The sequence below is a fragment of the Crotalus tigris genome, unplaced genomic scaffold (assembly GCF_016545835.1).
Source record: "Crotalus tigris isolate CLP2741 ecotype Arizona unplaced genomic scaffold, ASM1654583v1 scf7180000018462.226286, whole genome shotgun sequence".
Lineage (NCBI taxonomy): Eukaryota > Metazoa > Chordata > Lepidosauria > Squamata > Viperidae > Crotalus > Crotalus tigris.
Window position 1 is genome coordinate 82958 of NW_024097016.1, and position 24502 is coordinate 107459.

The 24502-nt window shown below is 41.2% G+C and overlaps 1 protein-coding gene across 2 annotated transcripts in view; it reads left to right on the plus strand.

Annotated features, from left to right (window-relative positions):
• The first annotated feature begins 393 nt into the window (after window positions 1–393).
• The window catches only part of LOC120312224 (galectin-4-like), a 39386-nt gene continuing 15277 nt past the window's right edge, over window positions 394–24502 (plus strand). For both annotated transcript variants that reach the window (XM_039352628.1, XM_039352629.1), the window contains exons 1-14: window positions 394–491; window positions 2556–2588; window positions 3801–3836; window positions 4771–4806; window positions 6616–6654; window positions 10527–10598; window positions 12229–12267; window positions 13371–13406; window positions 16071–16106; window positions 17300–17338; window positions 18319–18387; window positions 19815–19847; window positions 22013–22101; window positions 22387–22585. In XM_039352628.1, the coding sequence (XP_039208562.1) occupies window positions 441–491; window positions 2556–2588; window positions 3801–3836; window positions 4771–4806; window positions 6616–6654; window positions 10527–10598; window positions 12229–12267; window positions 13371–13406; window positions 16071–16106; window positions 17300–17338; window positions 18319–18387; window positions 19815–19847; window positions 22013–22101; window positions 22387–22585 (807 nt within the window). In that variant the 5' untranslated portion in view covers window positions 394–440. The remainder of the gene's footprint in view (window positions 492–2555; window positions 2589–3800; window positions 3837–4770; window positions 4807–6615; window positions 6655–10526; window positions 10599–12228; window positions 12268–13370; window positions 13407–16070; window positions 16107–17299; window positions 17339–18318; window positions 18388–19814; window positions 19848–22012; window positions 22102–22386; window positions 22586–24502) is intronic.

Below are 24502 nucleotides of genomic sequence, written 5' to 3' on the forward strand. Positions count from 1 at the left end.
CAATTTTTGCACCCCATTTTGGTACTTATTGGACTCAGCAGCCAAGTGAAATTAGCACATTATATTGGAGGCATCTCAAAGCAAGCAAGCACTTGCTTGATGGGGCACTTTCCGCCAAGTAGTTTCCACATTTGAGTCAATCACACTCTTAGCCCAATGTTGTATGGAAAAATTAAAGGAAGGTGTGTTATCTGTATGGTGTTAGCACTTCACAGTGGATAGAGACACTCTGCTGTTTTAGCTTCAGCTTGAACATAGATGATGGAACTGTGCATGATGCAATGAAGCCTTAAGATTTCATTGTAAATAAAGTAGCAATAGAGGCATTGTGTTTGGGCAACGAGGCCTAAGGATTAAGGTATCAAAATGTGTCAGTGCTACTAAATAAAGTCACTTAGAAGAACAGGAAGAACCAGAACAGTTGAAGAGCAGCAAATGAGATGCATCTCCTTTTAACCTTTGCTTTGACTTTTATGCTTTCTGCACAGCAGGTAAGTCTAAATTTTGTGGATTGCAATTGCTTTTCAAATGGGGTGCCTGCAGATGAAACAAGTTAGCATCTTTTTGAGCTTGTCCCCATGCTTGTCCCCACTACTGGGCCTTGAGCTGTCAGAACTGGCCCGCTGAAACTTGCGTGAGCATCAGGCAAGCGCATGCACACATGCTCCATTTATTAGGCACTAGTGATTGCCTAACTAAGTTTAGTTCCAGTGCCAGATCCAGATCCAAATCCAAATCAGTGTTGGGTTTCTGAGCTGTGTATCGATCTCACTTGATTCAGGCAGGGATAGAAATATCCCTGTGAGAATAATTAACCAGTGGAACAACCTGCCTCCAGAAGCGGTGAATGCTCCAACACTGGAAGTCTTTAAGAAGAGACTGGACAGCCATCTGTCCGAAATGGTGTAGGGTTACCTGCCTGAGCAGGGGGTTGGACTAGATGACCTCCAAGGTCCCTTCCAACTTTACTACTACTACTACTACTATTATTATTATTATCGATCATCGCACAGTCAGCCAGATGTTCAGACTGGATCTGGCATTTTGTCTACCTATTGAGTCCTTACCAAGGACCTGGGATAGGCAGATGTGGATGTTTGATGGTATTACAGATATCGTCGCAAGATGGAAGCAGTTCCTAGTAAGGCCACCTTTTGCAATTGACTAATGGCAAATTTGTCAATGTCAATGGTGTTCAAGTGGTGCTCCAGTTGTTTTGGGATTGCACCCAACGCGCCTATTACTACTGGTACTACCCTTCCTTGCTTTTGCCACAGTCTTTCTATTTCTATTTGTAGGTTTTTGTATTTTGTTATCTTCTCCAGTTCTTTCTCGTCTATTCTGCTGTCTCCAGGCACTGCCACATCCACTATCCAGACTTTTTTGTCTTTCTTATCGACAATTGTTAAGTCTGGGGTGTTATGTTGCAGGTGCTTGTCTGTTTGAATTCTGAAGTCCCAGAGCAGTTTAATTTTATCATTTTCTATGACTTTCTCTATTTTATGATCCCACCAATTCTTGCTTACAGGCAAATGATATTTCTTGCAGATCTTCCAATGCACCATTGTTGCTACTTTGTCATGCCGCAGTCTGTGCAATCTTCTTGCAGCAGCTTACCAGGTGGTCCACTGTTTCTTCTTCTTCTTCTTCTTCTTCTTCTTCTTCTTCTTCTTCTTCTTCTTCTTCTTCTTCTTCTTCTTCTTCTTCTTCTTCTTCTTCTTCTTCTTCTTCTTCTTCTTCTTCTTCTTCTTCTTCTTCTTCTTCTTCTTCTTCTTCTTCTTCTTCTTCTTCTTCTTCTTCTTCTTCTTCTTCTTCTTCTTCTTCTTCGTAGTATTAGTATTATTATCTGTTCTGGTCAGCATTAAATCACAATGGATATATCAGTATTAGATGTCTCTAATACATTTTTTAATTGTTTTGATGATTTCCCTTGGCTTTCCCAGGCAGCTTATCACCTTCTCATTTCTGATCTTGTCAACCCAGCTTATACGTAACAGTCGGCTGTAAATCCACATTTCAAATGCTTCTAGTCTCTTCAGGTGGCCTTCTGTCAGAGACCAGCTCTCTACTCCATAGAGCAGGGTAGAATAAATAAATAAAGTAAATTAAAAAGAAGTGAAGAAAACCAAATAAAATCTCAGAACACGGTTAATTCAGATTTGTTTTTTTGGTCCTAGCGTTCCCATTTATGATAACAAATATGTGTTTCCTAACTGGAGAGAAATAGCAGTTCATGGATAGGATATCTAAGTTGCCAGTGAGAACATGAGAGGTCCTGGATGTCCTGAAGTCTCAGGTTTCTTTATGCATATTGTGCTTGTGTGAATGTGGAAGAATATTGAAAAGAGAAAGGAAAGATAAACAGGTCTCAGAACATCATTAATTCATGTCTGAGTGTTTTGGCCTTGTCACCCCCTCTTGTAGCAAGAAATATGTGATTCCTGTTTGGACAATGCAGCCATTTATATGTGCTGGGATCTAGTGATGAGACAGTTGGAGAAGTCATATATGTTATCATGAGACCATCGGACTGATACCCTTCATTTCCCTTGTAGGAAAATGGCAGTGAAATGATGGAGAAAGTTATAGTAAGTAGTTCATTGTGCTCTAAACTTGTGTTCTTTTCTTGGGTCACTTCAGTCCTTGATTAGCAAATTTCTTGGAGGGTAAAAAGCAACCATCATCAAGATATGGATTCTTATTTCCACCCAAACTCAATAAACACCAGTTCATAGATGCTGCCATGAATTTGAGCTCTTTCATTTTGGAAATTAAACTTACACCTTCGCTTCCCTGCTTAACTGCTCATTTCAGAAAAAAAATATCAGAAAGGAACCACAGGCCACAAGGAAAACTGCAACTTGTGCCATATTCTGGCATGCCCATAAACGTCCCCTTCTTCCAGGTAGGCAGATAATCCCCCCACTGGCTGTTAGTGCCCACTAACCAGTCCCACTTCAGCCAGTGCCCCCCGTCAGCCCCACCTCACTGGCAGGTACCTCATCTTCCTTCACCAGCCATCACCATTAAGAGATTTCAAATTCTGGGCTTGGTTACAAAATAGCCAATGGCCTCTAACCTGTCAGTCTTGCTGCCAGCTGTTTGGGCACAAGGGAAGGCAGGAAAGAGGTCATCTTCCCTTGCGCCACGCAACCTATGGATTTCTGGGAAGTGTAGTCTGCAGCTTTCCCAAATTTTGTTTTTTTGGAAGCCAGGGATCCCAGCACCATGTATGTTACCCAATTGCAGGGATAGGCAACCTTGGCTCCTTTATGACTCGTGGACTTCAACTCCCAGAATTCCTCAGCCAGTAAGGCTCAGCTTGGAAACCTCTCCCTTTCCCCTCAGCGTGGCTGGCTGAGGAATTCTGGGAGTTGAAGTCCACCAGTCATAAAAGAGCCAAGGTTGCCTACTCCTGCCCTATTGGAATTACTTTGGTTCAAGAATGGTCGCCAGTTTGACTCAATTGAAGTTTATAGATGAACAGACTCAGGCATTTGAGGTAGTTTCTAGCCCTGAAGGTTGAGACTCATCACATATTCCTGCATCAGATGCAATTTTTCTGGTAAAATGGATTTCCCCCCTTCCTTTTTCCAGAGATTATTTTATTGAGCCATTTTTGCAAACCCATAAAGAAATATTTTACTCCCAAAAAATGTGTTAAAGGACTGATCCTTTCCTATTAGAAGAAGGAAGGAATTCATTTTTATCATATATGAGATGGCAGAGACACCAGGGTTGGAGATAACTTATATGTTCTCATGTGAGAAGAGAGATGATACCCTTTGTTTCCATTGCAGAATGCAATTGGTGAGGAAGGTCTAAAAAAACTAATGGTAAGTAGCTCTTTGATCATCTTCTTTCTTTTCCATGTGAAATAGCTTTCTTGCATGATATCAAGCAAGCCCTTTTGGGATTCTACCCCACCAAAATTTAGCAGATATATACGAAGTACTGACCTATATTAAGATTATATACAGTATTTAGAAAGATAGGTACTTTGTTTTGTTTTTTTTAGGAAAGCTGTGATAATAGAATAGAATAGAATAGAATAGAATAGAATAGAATAGAAGAGTAGAGTAGAGTAGAGTAGAGTAGAGTAGAGTAGAGTAGAGTAGAGTAGAGTAGAGTGGAATGGAATGGAATGGAATAGAATAGAATAGAATAGAATAGAATAGAATAGAATAGAATAGAATAGAATAGAATAGAATAGGATTATCAAATTATTCTCCAAAGTACAAGAGGGCAGGACAAGAAACAATGGTTGGAAACTGACCAAAGAGAGAAGCAACCTGGAATTAAGGAGAAAGTTCCTAACAGTGAGGACAATAAACCAGTGGAACTCCTTGCCTTCAGAAATCGTGGGCGCTCCATCACTGGACATTTTTAAAAAGAGGCTAGACAGTCACTTGTCTGAGATGGTATAAGTTCTCCTGCTTGAGTGGGGGGCTGGACTACAAGACCTCCAAGGTCCCTTCCAGCTCTATTCTATTCTACCTCAGGTTTCTCAATGCATACTATACTTCATTGAATGCGAAAGAAAACATTGAAAAGAGAAAGAATAAGGGGAAATAGCTTCAGAATACTGTTAATTCAAATTTGCTTTTTAATTCTACCCCTCTCTGTTATAATAAGAAAGGTGTGTTTCCTAAGTGGAGGAAAGCAACAATTCAGGTAAATGATATCTAAGATGGTAGCGATGGCAGGAATAGAGAGGTCCTGGGTGTTTTCATGTCAGAATACAATTTAACTTGCTTGTTTCCCCTTTAGAATGCTATGGATGACTACGATCTTGACAAATTAATGGTAAGTAGTTCTTTCTTGAACTTCATCCTTTTGTTTTGAATAATAAACGTCTTGCCTGCAATGAAGCATCCCTGTGTTAGAACAACACTGACCCCAAACCTACTTCATGTAGTTGTATGTGTGGACAAGGATTTTTCAGAGCTGTTCCCAAGGATGTTTTGCTCTGGGGAACATCGTCCTGGACAATTTTTTTCCCCCTGTAATTTCTGTCCCTTTTTGGTGTAACTCATCAGTGTGGTCCTAATGCAGTTTTGTTGATCAAGTGATGTATTTCTTCATCTCCTTGTCCAGGGTCTGTTTTATCAGGAAACGTTATGGAAAGGAAAAAGAGGAATTTTTCAAATGATCCAATTTTTTTTTAATGAAGCCTAAATCTTTCTCTTTTTTTAATAAAAAATTTTATTAATTTTTTTTTCATCAACATATGTTAATTTTTCCAATCAACAAGTTGTCTGGAAATGCTATGCTAATACATGTTCAATTCCTAATCCTTCGTTCTCTTCTCTAACCAAGAATAAAATAAATTCCAAATTTGATAGTAGTCTGTATCTTCTTTATCTTTCAATCTCACAGTTAATCTGTCCATCTCTGCACATTCCAATATTTTCCTGAGAATCTTTCTCTGGGTTACTTAGTCCACACTCCCTTATTTTGGCTACAAATACATCTGCATTTCTGGAATTTGCATAATATATTAAATACTAAAGTGATCAAATAATCTCCATTTCCATAATATAGTAAAGCATAAAAAAATCTAAGCAAGATTAAAACTATTCAAGTTTAGGAACCTGTGATAATGCAGCTACTATGTTATTATCTTGTTCTAGGACAGTGTTTCTCAACCTTGACAATTTTAAGGCATGTGGACTTCAACTCCCAGAATTCCACAGCCAGCAATGCTGGCTGTGGAATTCTGGGAGTTGAAGTCCATATGCCTTAAAATTGTCAAGGTTGAGAAACACTGTCTAGGATCATATACAGGTAACCCTTGACTTATGTCTTATGACCACAATGGAGACTGCCTATCATAGGCATAACTTGTGACAGATATAAATTGAGTCACCCATATGACCAATCTGTTTTTATGACTATTTTTGTGGTGGTGGTTAAGAAATGGGACACGCATTAAGCTCTGGACTTTTTTTTTTTAAAACGGAATGCATTTTCAGCAAAACTATTGTAAAACGCTATCATACGACCACAAGACACTACACACAGCTATAAATGTGGGCCAGTTGCCAAGTGCTCAACATGCAGAGACATGACAGCAATGGAGAAGGGTCTGGCTGTTGGAATTTGTAAGTACCCTTAGGGAGGTTTGTTGTAACTTTGCACAGACACACAGTGACCTGTCGTAAGTGAAGGACTACATATATGCAATGTAGAGATTTAATGCCAGATTCCAAAACAGCTAGAAATCCACAGCCTTCATTTGCCAGCAAGCATCTTATCTTTTCAAATAGTAATTTAATACAAGCATTATTCCACTGGATTCTCCGGCAGATTTGGGTTGTGTGACAGTGGAAGAATATTGAAAAGAAATCAGAACAAAATATTTCACAACACAACTCATCCATGTGTGCCTTTTTTTTTGCCGTATCAAAATCTGTTCTGAAATGTTAGTATCTCATCTGTAGAATGAAGCAATTCACATGAATGATATCAAAGGTGGTAGTAATGATGTGGCTATTTTTGTTTGTTTGTTTCAAAGATTCATATGGTGCCCATTTATGCAGCAGAAACCGGGTTAGAGAAGTCATATGTGATGTCATGTCAGAATAAAAATCATAGCTTTTATTTTCTTTTCAGGAATGTATAGAAAGACATTGTGAAATGGCTGATTTTGTGGTGAGTACCTCTTTGCTTATCCTGTTCTTTCCTTGTGAAATATTCTCCTTGCATGTAATGAAGTTCCCTTCTTGTGAGTCTGCTCCCAACCCAGAAACCATTACCATTGTCCCCAGAGCATCAAGAAAGAAGGCAAGGTTAAAATCCTGGGCCAGTTTTGATAAAGGTCCTTGAGACACCTCTTAAAATGCACCCACCACCTGCCCTATTATAAAACCAGATGCCCTAAAGCAGTGGTTCTCAACCTTTTTAATGCCGCGACCCCCAACCGGTCATAAGTCGAGGACTACTCAACCGGTCGTAAGTCGAGAACTACTCAACTGGTGCAGCACCGTTTGCAGAATGGGACTTTTGGCGGGCTCAGCAGGGCAGAGACAGCTTGGACAATTCCTATTGGCTTTGGAAAGCCAATAGAATTAGACTCTATTCAAGACAGTCTATTCTATTGGCTTTCAAAAGCCAATAGAATAAAAGGGAGTAGCACAGCTGAGGAAAAGGGGGAAAAAATGGCAGACTGCGTTGTTTGGCGACCCCCGTGAAATGGTCGTTCGACCCCAAATGGGGTCCCGACCCACAGGTTGAGAAGCACTGCCCTGAAGGCAGGGAGGGTCGATGGGATTATCAACTATTGTTGTTGTTATTCATAGTACTATTACTTAAAGTACAGATAGACAGGAATTGGGACCAGGAATTCTGTTGCTAAGCAACACGGTCAGAAATCATGAGGTCACATGATCATGTTCCTTAGGAACAACAATTCCACCAATTTTGCTTCTGTTCTTTGTATAAGGATAGGTCATTAAAGAAGTACCTTGTGTGATTGCAACTTTTGATTTCCTACCAGCTTCCCCACTGAATTTGCTTGTGGGAAGTTAGTAGAGAACATCAGAAATCACAGTGACATAACTGCAGGGATCCTTTGAGGAACTCCAAGGAGCCACTGTACATTCCTCTCATTCAGCGCCATTGTAATGGTATTCAAAAAATGGTTGTAATGCAAGGACTACCTTAGATATTGATTAAATTATTTACATTTAATAAATGTTTGGGCTCAATGAAGATGCTGAGACTCTAGAAGGAGTACAGAGAAGAGCAACAAAGATGATTAGGAGACTGGAGGCTAAAACATATGAGGAGCGGTTGCTGGAATTGGGTATGTCTAGTTTAACGAAGAGAAGGACGAGGGGGGACATGATAGCAGCCTTCCATTATCTCAGGGGCTGCCCCAAAGAAGAGGGAATCAAGCTATTCTCCAAAGCACCTGAAGGCAGGACAAGAAAGAACGGATGGAAACTAATCAAGGAGAGAAGCAACCTAGAACTAAGGAGAAACTTCCTGACAGTTAGAACAATTAACCAGTGGAACCACCTGCCTCCAGAAGCGGTGAATGCTCCAACAGTGGAAATTTTTAAGAAGAGACTGGACAGCCATTGTCTGAAATGGTGTAGGGTTTCCTGCCTGAGCAGGGGGTTGGACTCGATGACCTCCAAGGTCCCTTCCAACTTTATTATTATTATTGATCATCGCACGGTCAGCCAGATGTTCAGACTGGATTTGGCATTTTGTCTACCTATCGAGTCCTTACCCAGGACCTGGGATAGGCAGATGTGGATGTTTGATGGTATTACAGATATCGTCGCAGGATGGAAGCAGTTCCTAGTAAGGCTGCCTTTTGCAATTGACTAATAGCGAATTTGTCAATGCCAATGGTGTTCAAGTGGTGCTCCAGTTGTTTTGGGATTGCACCCAAGGAGCCTATGACTATTGGTACTACCCTTGCTTGCTTTTGCCACAGTCTTTCTATTTCTATTTGTAGGTCTTTGTATTTTGTTATCTTCTCCAGTTCTTTCTCTTCTATTCTGCTATCTCCAGGCACTGCCACATCCACTATCCAGACTTTTTTTGTCTTTCTTATCGACAATTGTTAAGTCTGGGGTGTTATGTTGCAAGTGCTTGTCTGTTTGAATTCTATTATTATTATTATTATTATTATTATTATTATTATTATTATTACAACAATTTGAAACTTCATGAAGGGGTGGATAAGCTGAAGATGTTGGGGACTCCCGGTGTAAAGAGCCCCTTGATGACTGAGTAACAAAGAAAGTGCCATGGGTTTCTCTGCGGGCAGGGGGTCAAGCAAAGATTTAGGTGTGGTGATGCCATCCTGCAGCTGTTGGGACATAAGAAGGTAATTTAGCTTCTTTGTGAGATCATGTCATGTCATTTGAGTAGAGATGAGAGTGGATTTTTGGAGGAGCCCTTCTATTTTAACACCTCTTGCTATATTCGACAGCACAGAATCAGCAATAGAGTCCTTCAAGTTTTGGGGTTCACTAATCTCCTAGGACTTGAAATGGATGCTTAACATTAGAACCATCATTAAAAAAGGTACAACAAAGAATATTCTCCCGGAATCAGGGAAGTTCAGACAGTCCCAGGAGCTGTTGACACAGTTTTACAAAGGAATGATTGAGTTTGTCATTTGTACTTCTATAACTGATGCAAAAACCAAACAGCAACAGGTATAGACTCCAACAGATAATTAGGACTCCAGAAACAACAGTTGCAACCAGCCTGCCTTCCATAGAAGACCTCTCTATTGCACAGGTCAGAAGGAGGGCTGAGAAAATATCTACAGACCCCTCGTATCCTGGACATAACTTGTTTCAACTCCTCCCCCCAGAACCTACCTCAAAGGGTTGATGTGGCTTTACGTGCCTTCTCTAGTGACATGAGACCATTCCCATCAATATCCCCCATGGCCCTCAAAGACCTACCAGTTTATTTTGATGCACTGCAGTGACCCAGGCAAGACCCACCTAGATGCTCATGTTGTGACAGATGGGAAATATCATAAGAAATATATTTTAATTAACAGGAGTGATGTGATGTAATATTATTATTCAAATAATATTAAGCTTTAAGTCATATTAGGGCCTGGCTAAATGAAATAACCTGTGTGCTAATTCTATGAAGAAAACATTTTACAAGAAGTGTCAACTGAAAGTCACAAATGGTGTAAGGTATTACCCGTGTAGGGCGGTGTGGTAAGATAGTCATTTGTGTGAACTTCTCTTTTTTCTAGTGTGTGGTCTCAAGATGTAAAAAAGATGTTGAGACTCTAGAAAGAGTACAGAGAAGAGCAACAAAGATGATTAGGGGACTGGAGGCTAAAACATATAAGGAACGGTTGCTAGAATTGGGTATGTCTAGTTTAACGAAGAGAGGGACAAGGGGGGACATGATAGCAGTATTCCAATATCTCAGGGGCTGCCATAAAGAAGAGGGAATTAAGCTATTTTCCAAAGCACCTGAAGGCAGGACAAGAAGCAATGGGTGAAACTAATCAAGGAGAGAAGCAACCTAGAACTAAGGAGAAACTTCCTGACAGTGAGAACAATTAATCAGTGGAACAGCTTGCCTCCAGAAGCAGTAAATGCTCCAACACTGGAAGTTTTTAAGAAGAGACTGGACAGACATTTGTCCGAAATGGTGTAGGGTTTCCTGCCTGAGCAGGGGGTTGGACTAGATGACCTCCAAGATCCCTTCCAACTTTACTACTATTATTATTATTAAGATATAAACTTCTCCGTTTTAGTGTGTCCAAGGTATATAAGAGTCATCCTGAGTGCAAAGCGTGGGTGACCAGCTGTATAAGAATAACGCCCTGGGAGTAGCCCGGGGTTCAGAATTTGTCATGAGAATGCTCTGAACCATTTTGCGCAAATAAACCTGTTTTCTCCAACCCTTTGTGGTCTTGTCTTCTGATGTAAGTATCGTGGTTTTTCCACTACAATATCATGCTCTGGCAAAGCCTATTTATGAAGGAATCCATAAAAGAGGATAATGGTTTTTCTCCTTCCTTGAAGGACCTCATGGAGAAGATGTTAAATGCTCTTAAGGAAATACCACATGGCGATAAACTGATATATAAATTGATGGTAAGTCGATATGCACTTACGTTTTCTCATTTCATCTATGTCTTCTATGTTATCCTTCTTCGATGTGACCACAGCAGTCCCCTTGAGCCTCACTCCACCCCAAAGGAGCTCCAGATATTTCCATAATAATCGCAGCAGGAAGCTATAAGCTCATGGGGACATTTAAAGGACGGGAAAGCTTTGACTATTGTCGGAAGTTGAAAGAGTCTGGCTTTACAGATCTTCCCTGGGGCTTAGGAAAAAGGTCTAAAACAGTGGTTCTCAACCTTTTTAATGTCGCGACCCCCAACTGGTTGTAAGTCGAGGACTACTCAACCAGTCATAAGTCGAGGACTATTCAACTGGTGCAGCACCATTTGCAGAATGGGACTTTTGGCAGGCTCAGCAGGGCAGAGACAGCCTGGACAATTCCTATTGGCTTTGGAAAGCCAATAGAATTAGACTCTATTCAAGAGAGTCTATTCTATTGGCTTTCAAAAGCCAATAGAATAAAAGGGAGTAGCACAGCCAAGGAAAAGGGGGAAAAAATGGCGGACTGCGTTGTTTGGTGACCCCCGTGAAATGGTCGTTCGACCCCAAATGGGGTCCTGACCCACAGGTTGAGAACCACTGGTCTAAAAGAAGATATACTTCTATATCTTTCATTTTCCAGATAGGAGCTATGCCTTTCTAAGTACAAATGGAGTGATAAAGCCTACTTAATAGCATTCTGTGTCTTTTTTTTTATTGAAAAGTTTTATACAAATTTTCCATTTTATTACAATAATATCCCTCCCTCCCTCCCTCCCCCCCAACCCTACCCCCCCCCTCACTTCCCAGATCTGATTACAGGGTTACAAATAAGCAAACAAATTCTAACTAAGCTTATCCAACTATACCAATAACCAAATCCGTAAAATACTTCAACTCAAATACAAGAAGATTTCAAAAAAATTAAAAACAAAAATAACAATATAAACAATTCCCACTTTAAACTATAAATTATTCCTTCTGTGTCTTGTTATTGTGAGCAAAGAGCTTTTGTGATTTTTTTTCCTCTTAAAAGACACATTATTGCGCAACTGTTCTAAAAGCTTTGCTATAGATCAGTGATGGCGAACCTTTTACAGACCGAGTGCCGAAAACCCGCCTCCCCGCCTGCCCCACCCTACCCCCACCCCATCCACGCTCCGCCCCCTGCTCCACCCCCACTTCGTGCTCCTCCCCGCCCACAGGGCCACTCACCGCCTCCATGGCCTGCTGCAGCACATCCAGGTGGCCCAGCAGTGCCATGGCGACCATGCCCTCCACCTGCATCCCGCGGCACCAACTGCATGTGATGGGGCACGAGGGCAGTCTTGTCCTTGCTGCCTGGCTGCCATGTTCTTGGCTGCGCTGCTCTGCGTGGGCCACACCCGGGGGCGAGTCTCCACCGGGGGGGATGTTGGTGAGGAGGGGGAGGTGGGGCTGGGGCAACGGCAAGCGTGCCCACAGAGAGGGCTCTGAGTTCCACCTTCAGCACGCATGCCATAGGTTTGCCACCATTGCTATAGATGAAATCAATATATGGTATTGAAGTTATCTGTGATGGCATAGTTATTGATAGTTACCTTATCAGAACAGAACTGATCCCCTTTTGCTTCCTTTGTAGAAGGGACTTGTAAAACACGGTCCTCTGGCTGAATTGGTAGTAAGTAGCTTTGATTTATCTTCTTCCATCTCTTTCTTTAAATTCTTCTTGCATCTGAACAAGGATCTCCTTGTTCAGGGACATGAACAGTATTCCATGGGGACATGATAGCAGTATTCCAATATCTCAGGGGCTGCCATAAAGAAGAGGGAATCAAGCTATTTTCCAAAGCACCTGAAGGCAGGACAAGAAACAATGGGTGGAAACTAATCAAGGGGAGAAGCAACCTAGAACTAAGGAGAAACTTCCTGACAGTGAGAACAATTAATCAGTGGAACAGCCTGCCTCCAGAAGTGGTGAATGCTCCAACACTGGAGGTTTTTAAGAAGAGACTGGACAGCCATTTGTCCGAAATGGTGTAGGGTTTCCTGCCTGAGCAGGGGGTTGGACTAGATGACCTCCAAGGTCCCTTCCAACTTTATTATTATTATTATTATTATTATTATTATTATTGTTGTTGTTGTTGTTGTTGTTGTTGTTGTTGTTCAACTTTTTTCCCTTGGGAAGTCTGGGATACTATTCTTCGTGTCACAGGAATGCTGGGTTGTGTCTCATTTTTAGACACTATTGATGACTAGAAATGAAGACATGTAGTGCATGTTCCCAAAGCTTTTTTTTCCCTCCAAGTTTCATGTCTATTAAAGGACCTCTTATCTCTGAAACGTTGTTTGTGTTCATGTATAAATTCAATGCAAACTTCAGTACAGGTTTATTGGGTTTCTGAAAATGCTTGCACTGAATTTGTGTATCTGTGTTAATGTGGAAATAATATTGAAGGGAAAGAAAAGGACAAGGGGTCACAGAACACTATTAATTCTCACCCTGGTTTCTCTCTCTCTCTCTTTCTCTCTTTCTCTCTTTCTCTCTCCCTCCCTCCCTCCCTCCCTCCCTCTCTCTCTCTCTCTCCAGTATCTTTCCACACTGACACAATTAATTAATTTTGTTTTGGTCTCAAATCACTTCCTGATTTAATAAATAATGTATGTTTGCTACTTGAAGAATGAAGAAATTCATTTTTATGGGATATGAAATGGCAGGTGGTTGGAAAAGTTATAGATGTTCTCCTGCGAGAATAGAGCTGATACCTTTTGTTTCCATTGCAGAATGAACTGAGTGAAGAACTTATGTTGGAAATAATCGTAAGTAATTCTTTGACCATCTTTCTCCCTTTCCTAAATATCTTTAAATATCTGTAAATATCTTTTTTTTGTATGCAATCAAGCAGCCCTTTTCAGATTTAACCCCACTTCCACCAAAATTTAGTAGTTATATACAAAGCACTGAGATTTACCCAAATTATATATTTAGGAGGATAGTTATCTTGCTTTATGACAAAAGCTATGATATGCATTCTTAAAACAATATTGCACACTTCCACTGATCCCTAAAGTTTGGGGAGTGACTGATGGTGTGTGGAGTACCTAAATAAGGCTTTTAGGATTCAGAATAGCCAAAAAAAAATTGAATCTTTTTCTGACAGAAAATGCTCTGAATTTGAGCTGATTTTCTTGTAGCAGTTGGAAGAGGGAATGGAATGCTATTGTGGAATTTCAATAATCCCCTTTCCTCACATGGCTACACTGAAAATCAACTAGAGCAAATAGAAGTGAAGACATAAATCTGCATATTCGATTTACATATATACATTGCATATTTTGGCTGCATATATTGCAGACAAAAAAGCTAATACAATCCTGGGTTGTATAAACAGAGGCATAGAATCAAGATTGCACAAAATATTAATACTGCTTTATAAAACCCTAGTGAGACCCACACCTGGAATATTGCAACCAATTTTGGTCGCCATCCTACAAAAAAGATGCTAAGACTTTGGAAAAAGTTCAGAGAAGAGCAACTAAAACAATCAAGGGCCTGGAGACTAAAACATATGAAGAATGGCTGCAGGATTTGGGTTTCGCTAGTCTAAAGAAAAGAAGAAATGGGGGGGGGGACATGATAGAGTATTCCAGTATTTGAGGGGCTGCCACAAAGAAGAGGGGTCAAATTATTCTCCAAAGCACCAGAGGGCAGGACAAGAAACAATGGTTGGAAATTGATCAAGGAGAGAAGCAACTTGGAATTAAGAAGAAACTTTCTGACAGTGAAAACAACTAACCAGTGGAACAGCTCGCCTCCAGAAATCGTGGGCGCTCCATCACTGGTGATTTTAAGAAGAAGCTGGACAGTCTCTTGTCTGAGATGGTCTAGGTTCTCCTGCTTGAGCAGGGGGCTGGACTAGAAGACCTCAGAGGTGCCATTCTATTCTATTCTATTCTATTCTATTCTATTCTATTCTATTCTATTCTATTCTATTCTATTCTATTCTATTCTAATAATAATAATAATAATAATAATAATAATAATAATAATAATAGTAATGATGTTGGAAGGGATCTTGGAGGTCATCTAGTCCAATCCCGTGCTGAGGCAGAAAACCCTATACCATTTCAGACAAATGGCTGTCCAATCTCTTCTTAAAAACTTCCAGTGTTGGAGCATTCACCATTTCTGAAGGCAGGTTGTTCCACTGGTTAATTGTTCTCACTGTCAGGAAGTTTCTCCTTAGTTCTAGGTTGCTTCTCTCCTTGATGAGTTTCCATCCATTGCTTCTCGTCCTGCCTTCGGGTGCTTTGGAGAATATTCTATTCTATTCTATTCTATTCTATATTGATATGCTGATATGATTATATGTATATGTATATGTACACCTCACATTTGAACTTATTTGGAGGAGGAAAAGGCAGAGAAGGTAGAAGAGAAGGTGCCTAACTGAAGTGGAATAAGCAAACATCCCATTATAAGGATGTCTTTACCTGTATAGGTTTATGACTAATGTGAATATAAATTCACGCATGAAATGTGGATCTGTAGAACAATGTTCTCAAAAGAATGTTGTCCCCCCAAGGGGGGGGGGACAAGCTTCTCTTTTCTAAGCAATCATCTTATCTGCATAGCTGCAACCATTATACCCCAGGATTTTTAAATGCATATTTTTATTCCATGATCGTTGAACAAAAAATGAAAAGAGAAAGAAATGGGAAAAGAATCCTCTGAACACAGTTAATTCAACTTCGTTTTAGAGATGAACCCTGTTGTGATAAGAAATGTGTGTTTCCTAACTGGAGGGAAGAAGCAATTCATGTAAATTCATGTAAATTCAAGTATTAATACCACTCTTCAATGCCTTGGTAAGGCCACAGTTGGAATACTGCATCCAGTTTTGGTCACCACGATGTAAAAAGGATGTTGAGACTCTAGAAAGAGTACAGAGAAGAGCAACAAAGATGATTAGGGGACTGGAGGCTAAAACATATAAGGAACGGTTGCGAGAATTGGGTATGTCTAGTTTAACGAAGAGAAGGACAAGGGGGGACATGATAGCAGTATTCCAATATCTCAGGGGCTGCCATAAAGAAGAGGGAATTAAGCTATTTTCCAAGCACCTGAAGGCAGGACAAGAAGCAACGGGTGGAAACTCATCAAGGAGAGAAGCAACCTAGAACTAAGGAGAAACTTCCTGACAGTGAGAACAATTAATCAGTGGAACAGCTTGCCTCCAGAAGCAGTAAATGCTCCAACACTGGAAGTTTTTAAGAAGAGACTGGACAGCCACTTGTCCAAAATGGTGTAGGGTTTCCTGCCTGAGCAGGGGGTTGGACTAGATGACCTCTAAGGTCCCTTCCAACTTTACTACTACTATTATTATTATAAATGATATCCCAGATGGTAGAGGTGGCAGGGATAGAGAAGACCTGGGTGTCTTCTTATCAGAATAGAATTTGATGTGCTTGTTTCCTTTCTAGAATGCTTTGGATGCCAGAGCAATTGAAAAAATAATGGTAAGTAGTTCTTTTTTTTTCATTTTCTGCCGTTTTGTTGAGTGATATTCTTCTTGCACGGAGTGAAACTTTCCTTTTGTGATTCTGCCCCTCCCAAAAAGCATCTACAGAATTCCCAGAGCATGAACAGAGCAGGAATGGCCAAAACATTTCACCTGTTTTCTTTTTGAAATAATTTATCCCTTAAGAAAATTCCCCACTGCCAAATCGGGTGATGTTTCCCCTGGGAATGAGTAGCAAAGTCAGGGACCAGGTCTCAGCCATGGGGTGTGCCTTTGGAAAAGAGGGGGAAGGTGTACCATGTGTGTAATTTTGTCATTCTGCAGTTGTTGGGATTCGTGTCATCTGTTGAGACGCAGGTAGATAATTGCAGCTTTTTTGTGATGATACTGCATCATGCCATGCATATCAAGGAGAGAAGCAACCTGGAACTAAGGAGAAACTTCCTGACAGTTAGAACAATTAACCAGTGGAACAACCTGCCTCCAGAAGCAGCGAATGCACCAAAACTGGAAGTTTTTAAGAAGAAACTGGACAGCCATTTGTCTGAAATGGTATAGGGTTTCCTGCCTGAGCAGGGGGTTGGACTACATGACCTCCAAGGTCCCTTCCAACTTCTTCTTCTTCTTCTTCTTCTTCTTCTTCTTCTTCTTCTTCTTCTTCTTCTTCTTCTTCTTCTTCGTCTTCTTCTTCTTCTTCTTCTTCTTCTTCTTCTTCTTCTTCTTCTTCTTCTTCTTCTTCTTCTTCTTCTTCTTCTTCTTCTTCTTCTTCTTCTTCTTCTTCTTCTGATTATGATGATTATGATGATTATGATGATTATGATGATTATTATGAATAGAATAGAACAGAACAGAATAGAATAGGAGTTGGAAGCGACCTTGGAGGTCTTCTAGTCCAGCTCCCCTCTCAAGCAGGAGAACCTATACCATCTCAGACAAGTGACTGTCCCTTCCAACTTTATTAATAATAATAATAATAATAAGTCCCTGATGATCTAGCTTGCATGAGCAGAGGACTACCAGAACATTTTATCACATGCCATTTGCCATAGCATCTTTTGTTTTTAAACTCTGGTGCCCCCAGTATTAACTCATCTGATAGTAAACTTTAAAATGTGCGTCCCTTTTACATCATGTAAAAGTCACATGTGATATCTTTTCAAAATAAAAGTAATACTTTTGTTTCCATTGTAGAATGTGGGTAGACATCAAGTTGATAATTTTGTGTTAATGGTAAGTACCTGCTTGTTCATATTCTGTCCTGTTTTTGAATCATCTTCTTGCATGCAATAAAACATCCCTTTTGTTATTCCAGACCAGGCATCTTCAAACTTGGCCCTTTTATGACTTGTGGACTTCAACTCCCAGAATTCCTCAGCCAGGCATGCTGGGAGTTCAAGTCATAAAAGGGCCAAGTTGGAAGACCCCTGTTCAGATACCCCAGAGCAGAAACCAAATAGGCACAGCCAAAACATTTCACCTGTTTTAAGTTTCCTTTTAAAACAACTTCAAATACCTACTATATTCCTTATAACAAGACCGACTCCCAAATTGCAATGATGATGTCTCTGGGTACCCATTAGCAAAGGGAGAAACTTACATTTTGCCATTGTCCCCAAGGGATACGTGTTTGAATGGGGAGGGTTTCTCCAAAGTTACTTTTCCCTAATTGTGTTTTTTTCTCTCTCTGCAAAATGGTAGGTTGTGAGTTCAAATGGTCTTTCTGTCAGATACCATTTTCTGCTAAAACAGTGTTTCTCAACCTTTACCATTTTAAGGCATGTGGACTTCAACTCCCAGAATTCTGGGAGTTGAAGTCCACATGCCTTAAAATGGTCAAGGTTGAGAAACACTGTGCTAAAATATATTTCCACAATTTTATCAGAATATGGTTTGGAAACTAATTTGACTTTGTTCTCTTTGAAAAGGAGTGGTGAAGTTTTGGATAGGCTTTCAAGATTCTGCTAATATACCCAACCACATTATAGTGGTTTTCCATGAATCGCTGTCATGGCTTTCCTTACCTCAAAGGTTGATGTGGCTTTATGTACCTACTCTGCTGTTGTAAATTCATTCACATCAGTGTCCTCCATGGCCCTCAAGAGCTCACAGTTTATTTTAGTGGACTGTAGTGGCCCAAGCAACACCATTCATATCATGCACTGGCACAACTTATGAAGGAATCTATAAATAGTTTTTCTTCTTCCTTATAGCCATTTAGAAAAGAAATAATGCCTATTATCATGAAAGCTAATGATGGCAAAGGACTGCCTAAACTGATGGTAAGTAAATAGAAAGTTAAATTCTCTCATTTCTTCTATGTCTTCTATGTTACCTTTCTTAGCTATGATCACAGTAGCCCCAAGAATCTCCAGACATTTGAGAAAATTCCAGCAGGAAACTATAAACTCTTGTGAATATTTAAAGGAGAGTACTGATTTACAATCACAACTGAACCCACATTTTCTGTTGCTAGAAAGATAGTTGATAAGTGAGTTTTGGAATGGTTTTATCTACTTTGCTCAAACCATGCCATTGATATTAATACCCTCTGTGGCCCTCATTTATTTATTTATTTATTTATTAGTAAAATTTATATGCCATCCAATCCCTAGGGACTCAGGGCAGCATACAACATTAAAACAACAAGTATAACAATTAAAAATGAATACATTCACACAGCATGTCCCAATCGAATCCCAGCCCCCCCGGGGACATCAACCCCAGGCCTGCCGGAACAGGAGAGTTTTAATAGCTTTCTTGAAGGCCGGCAAGGTGGGAGTAGTTCGAATCTCGGGGGGAAGTTGATTCCACCACGTCGGAGCCACCACAGAAAAGGCCCTTCCCCGAGGGCCCGCCAGTCGATATTGTCTGGCTGACGGGACCTGAAGGAGGCCCAATCTGTGGGACCTCACCGATCTCTGGGAACTATGCGGCAGTATGCGGTCCTTTAAGTAACCTGGTCCTAAGCCATGAAGGGCTTTAAAGGTGACAACCAACACCTTGAATTGCATCCGGAGACCCACAGGAAGCCAGTGCAGCTCGCGGAGGATAGGTGACACGTGGGTGTACCTTGGTGCATCCAATCGCTCTCGCGGCTGCATTCTGAACCAACTGCAGCCTCCGAACGCTCTTCAAGGGTAGCCCCATGTAGAGCGCATTACAGTAGTCCAGTCTTGAGGTGACAAGGGCAAGAGTAACCATGAGTAGAGCCTCCCGTCCAAATAAGGCTGCAACTGGTGCACCAGGCGAACCTGGGCAAAGGTCCCCCTGGCCACAGCCGATAGATGTTGTTCCAAATTTAGCTGTGAGTCCAGGAGGACACCCAAGTTGCGTGCCTGCACTGAGGGAGGTAAATTTCCCCCCCCCCCAGGACTAATGATGGACCATCAGAATGACCCTTGGGGGGCAAGACCCAGAGCCACTTGATCATGGATCCACTCTTGATTTGAACAAAGATGGTATAGGTTCTCCTGCTTGAGCAGGGGGCTGTACTAGAAGACCTCCAAAGTCCCTTCCAGATTCTATTCTATTCTATTCTATTCTATTCTATTCTATTCTATTCTATTCTATTCTACTCTACTCTACTCTACTCTACTCTACTCTATACTCTACTCTATTCTAGTGGTCTAGGCCAGATGCACAGAAATCCTCATAGGATACATTGCCGTATCATAATTATAAAGGTATGCTTTTGTTTCCATTTTAGAGTATGCTCACTGGTGATACAAATGCAAAACCAGTAAGTAGCTTTTGTTTATTTCCTGCCATTGCTTTCTTCCATATTCTTTGAACCATCACCCCTCTTATCTTTCTTCTGCCTAAACCAAAAGCATCTCCAGAGCATCATCACAGCAGGCAGAGCCAAAATATTTTGCCCGTTTTTAGTTTTCTTTCCAATAACTCACTCCCCCAGCAGCCATATTGGGGGGAAGATTCCCCCTGGGGACTGAGCAGCAAAGGGGGGGGGGAATTTAGATTTCAGCCAGGGATGTCCATGTGGGGAAGATGGGAAGACATGAAATGGGCTTGATGATGTCTGCTGATTTGTGGTGATTTTTGCCAGCAAGGAAGCAATATCACAATTGTTATGATAATATTTCACATGTGTATCATTGTTTTTCAATTTATCAATTGAAATTTTCAATTTTATTGTTCTCTGGCTGCATCCAGCCAGTCTGATCAACCCATGGAGTTAAAGCAGAACCAGTTGGTGGCTGCAATTCTGCTGCTTCCTCCAGGCCTTCTTTTCCCTATCACATTGGGGGGATTAATTGTTGGCAGAAGCCCTTTTCCCACATGGAAAAGCTGATACAAGGCACAGGTGCAAAAAATGCCAACACAGTGCTGGGCTGCATTAACAGAGGGATAGAATCAAGATCCCGTGAAGTGTTAATACCACTTTACAATGCCTTGGTAAGGCCACACTTGGAATACTGCGTCCATTTTTGGTCACCACAATGTAAAAAAGATGTTGAGACTCTAGAAAGAGTACAGAGAAGAGCAACAAAGATGATCAGGGGACTGGAGGCCAAAGCATATAAGGAACGGTTGCTGGAATTGCCTAGTTTAATGAAGAGAAGGACAAGGGGTGACATGATAGCAGTCTTCCAATATCTCAGGGGCTGCCACAAAGAAGAGGGAGTCAAGCTATTCTCCAAAGCACCTGAAGGCAGGACAAGCAGCAATGGGTGGAAACTAATCAGAGAGAGAAGCAACTTAGAACTAAGGAGGAATTTCCTGACACTTAGAATAATTAATCAGTGGAACAACCTGCCTCCAGAAGTTGTGAATGCTCCAACGTTGGACGTTTTTAAGAAGAGACTGGACAACCATTTGCCTGAAATGGTATAGATTCTCCTGCTTGAGCAGGGGGTTGGACTAGAAGACCTCCAAGGTCCCTTCCAACATTATTATTATTATTATTGATCATCGCAGAGTCAGCCAGATGTTCAGACTGGATTTGGCATTTTGTCTACCTATCGAGTCCTTACCCAGGACCTGGGATAGGCAGATGTGGATGTTTGATGGTATTACAGGTATCGTCGCAGGATGGAAGCAGTTCCTAATAAGGCCGCCTTTTGCAATGGACTAATAGCAAATTTGTCAATGCCAATGGTGTTCAAGTGGTGCTCCAGTTGTTTTGGGATTGCATCCAAGGCACCTATTACTATTGGTACTACCCTTGCTTGCTTTTGCCACAGTCTTTCTATTTCTATTTGTAGGTTTTTGTATTTTGTTATTTTCTCCAGTTCTTTCTCGTCTATTCTGCTGTCTCCAGGCACTGCCACATCCACTATCCAGACTTTTTTGTCTTTCTTATCGATAATTGTTAAGTCTGGGGTATTATGTTGCAGGTTCTTGTTATTATTATTATTATTATTATTATTACTATTATTATTTATAAAGTTATATACATTAACCTTATTATATATTTTATATGTATTGTTGTTATTGTTAATTGCGAAGTTATGTCCGACCCATTGCGACACCATGGACAATGTTCCTCCAAGTCCTCCTCTACCATCTTCTGGAGTCCATTGAAGCTCACGCCTCCTGCTTCAGGGACTCCATCCAGCCACCTCCTTCTCTGTCGTCCCCTTCTTCTCTTGCCCTCCATCTTTCCCAGCATCAGGCCCTTCTCCAGTGAATCCTTCCTTCTCATTAGGTGGCCAAAGTCCTTGAGTTTCAACTTCAGGATCTGGCCTTCTCAAGAGCAGATTTTATATGTGGCCTAAGCCAATTCCTCTTCACCCAATGCAGCCCAGGCAAGACAAAAGGTTGAACATGCATAGACTGAGTGGGTGCACTCCAGCCCCCCCCCCATTCTATTTGACTGGTTCAAAAATCACAGTTGTCTTTTGCAGTAAAGTCATTGGTTTGGTCCATTATTTTCTTCTCCCCCAGACTCTCCCTTACCATCAACCTGTGCCTGGTGGACTTCATCCTGGGATGTCTGTATATGTGCAAGGGACAGTGCCCAAACACGCCAACAGGTAAATTTCCTTTGTGGGATCACAAGAAGGGCAAGATAATAATAAGATTATTATTATTATGTTAGGGGTAGTTTATATAATCCAAATTCTGTGCCAAGAATAAAACCTTTCTTAATTCTGTGGATAGTTACACTTCCTGCTTTTTCTAACACCAACTACGCCGTTGACTCTTCTCTTCAAGCCAAAAAGCAGCAGATTCTTGCTTCAAGCAAAAGAGAAGGGAGCAAAACTCTGCTCCGAGGTCCCATTTAATTTTCATCTTCTGTTTTCCTTGTTCTGTTCCAGATTCCTCTTGGACTTTGCCTGTTGCCAGCACGATGGGGCTGACATTCCCTTCCACGTCAGCCCTCAATTTGATGCAGAGAATATTGTGCTCAATACCTTTCAGGCTGGCAGGTGGGGAAAGGAAGAGAAATACAAGATGCCCTTCCAAAAGGGCGACCCTTTTGAGGTCATCTTCATCCTCAGTGGGGTCGGATACGAGGTTGGTACATGGAACAGAAGCTCCTTTGGGGCTGCAGGTGCCTTTTCATTCCTCCCCCCCCCCCCAGAATTCACCTTTTGTTTGGAATGAACCACAAATGTATTTAATACTGACTTTCCCAAGTTCATATCTTTTTTTTTAATTTTCTTTTTCACCATACACTAAAACAAACTTAAAATACATAAACATAAATCTTTTCTTTTAACAGAACAGTGCTGTACATTTTAACCATTCTTTACATCTTCTTTACACTTTATTTACATCATTGTCCTAGTAGACAATCACCTAAATAGGAGCCAGCAGTGTGCTGCAGCTGCCAAAAAGGCCAACACAGTGCTAGGCTGCACTAACAGAGGGATAGAATCAAGATCACGTGAAGTATTAATACCACTCTTCAGTGCCTTGGTAAGGCCACACTTGGAATACTGCATCCAGTTTTGGTCACCACGATGCAAAAAAGATGTTGAGACTCTAGAAAGAGTACAGAGAAGAGCAACAAAGATGATTAGGGGACTGGAGGCTAAAACATATAAGGAACGGTTGCTAGAATTGGGTATGTCTAGTTTAACGAAGAGAAGGACAAGGGGGGACATGATAGCAGTATTCCACTATCTCAGGGGCTGCCATAAAGAAGAGGGAATCAAGCTATTTTCCAAAGCACCTGAAGGCAGGACAAGAAGCAACGGGTGAAAACTAATCAAGGAGAGAAGCAATCTAGAACTAAGGAGAAACTTCCTGACAGTGAGAACAATTAATCAGTGGAATAGCCTGTCTCCAGAAGCAGTAAATGCTCCAACATTGGAAGTTTTTAAGAAGAGACTGGACAGCCACTTGTCCAAAATGGTGTAGGGTTTCCTGCCTCAGCAGAGGGTTGGACTAGATGACCTCCAAGGTCCCTTCCAACTTTACTACTATTACTATTACTATTAATTATATCTTTTTCTTTCTCTGTTCTAGCCAATTATAACATTCATTCCAAATTTCATAAAATTCTGTCGCCTCCTTGTCTTTTAATTCTAGTGTAAGTTTATTCATTTCTGCGCATTCCAACCCAAGTTCGTATCTTGCAGATAAGGTTTAAGTAAGGTACAGGTAGTTCAGGTTTTGCAACAACTGGGATTAGCATCTTAGTTATTAAGTGATGGGGGGTCCCTAAGTGAAACCAGGACTGTGTTTATGATCAAACCTCAGCTTTTCTTTATTTTAAAGACCTGTGAAGATTGTAAATGCATGCTTTGGTCACAAAGTTATTATTTTATCACTATCTTATTTGCAAACAGTCAAACAGTCCCTCTAGCTTAGTGGTGGCGAACCTAAGACACGGGTGCCAGAGGCGGCACTCAGAGTCCTCCCTGTGGGCACGTGCACCATCGCCCCAGTCCTAGGCCTTCAGCTGAGTTTTATAAACCCTTTTTGCTTTAGGCCTCCACCGCCGTGTACAAAAAAAAAAAAAGATTCAATCAATCAGTCAATTTCAACTTCTTGCGGGAAAAAAAAGATCTTGCAAAGTTGGAATTGATTGATTGAACTTTTTAGTCCCACCCAGTCTGCCGTTACCACCGCAGCCACGCCCACCCAATGGGCCATGCCCACCCAATGGGCCATGCCCACCCTGCACCAGACAATGCATAAGAGGGTTTTGGGTTGCAGTTTGGGCACTCGGTCTCTAAAAGGTTCGCCATCACTGCTCTAGCTGAAGTGGAAACCTTTTGGTGGTAGTGGGGGGGATGATGGGTATCAGTGAAATAAAGGCCTCTCCATTTTTACAAGCACACATTTCCGTATTTTTGACCCCCCCTATTGCTTCCTTGGGGTGGGATGTGTTCCTGGCAAGAACAAACGTGTTTTTTTTTCCCCCTGCAAATAAAGATGGATGATCCCAATTGTGACATGATCCCGTCATCTTTGTCCTCTGGC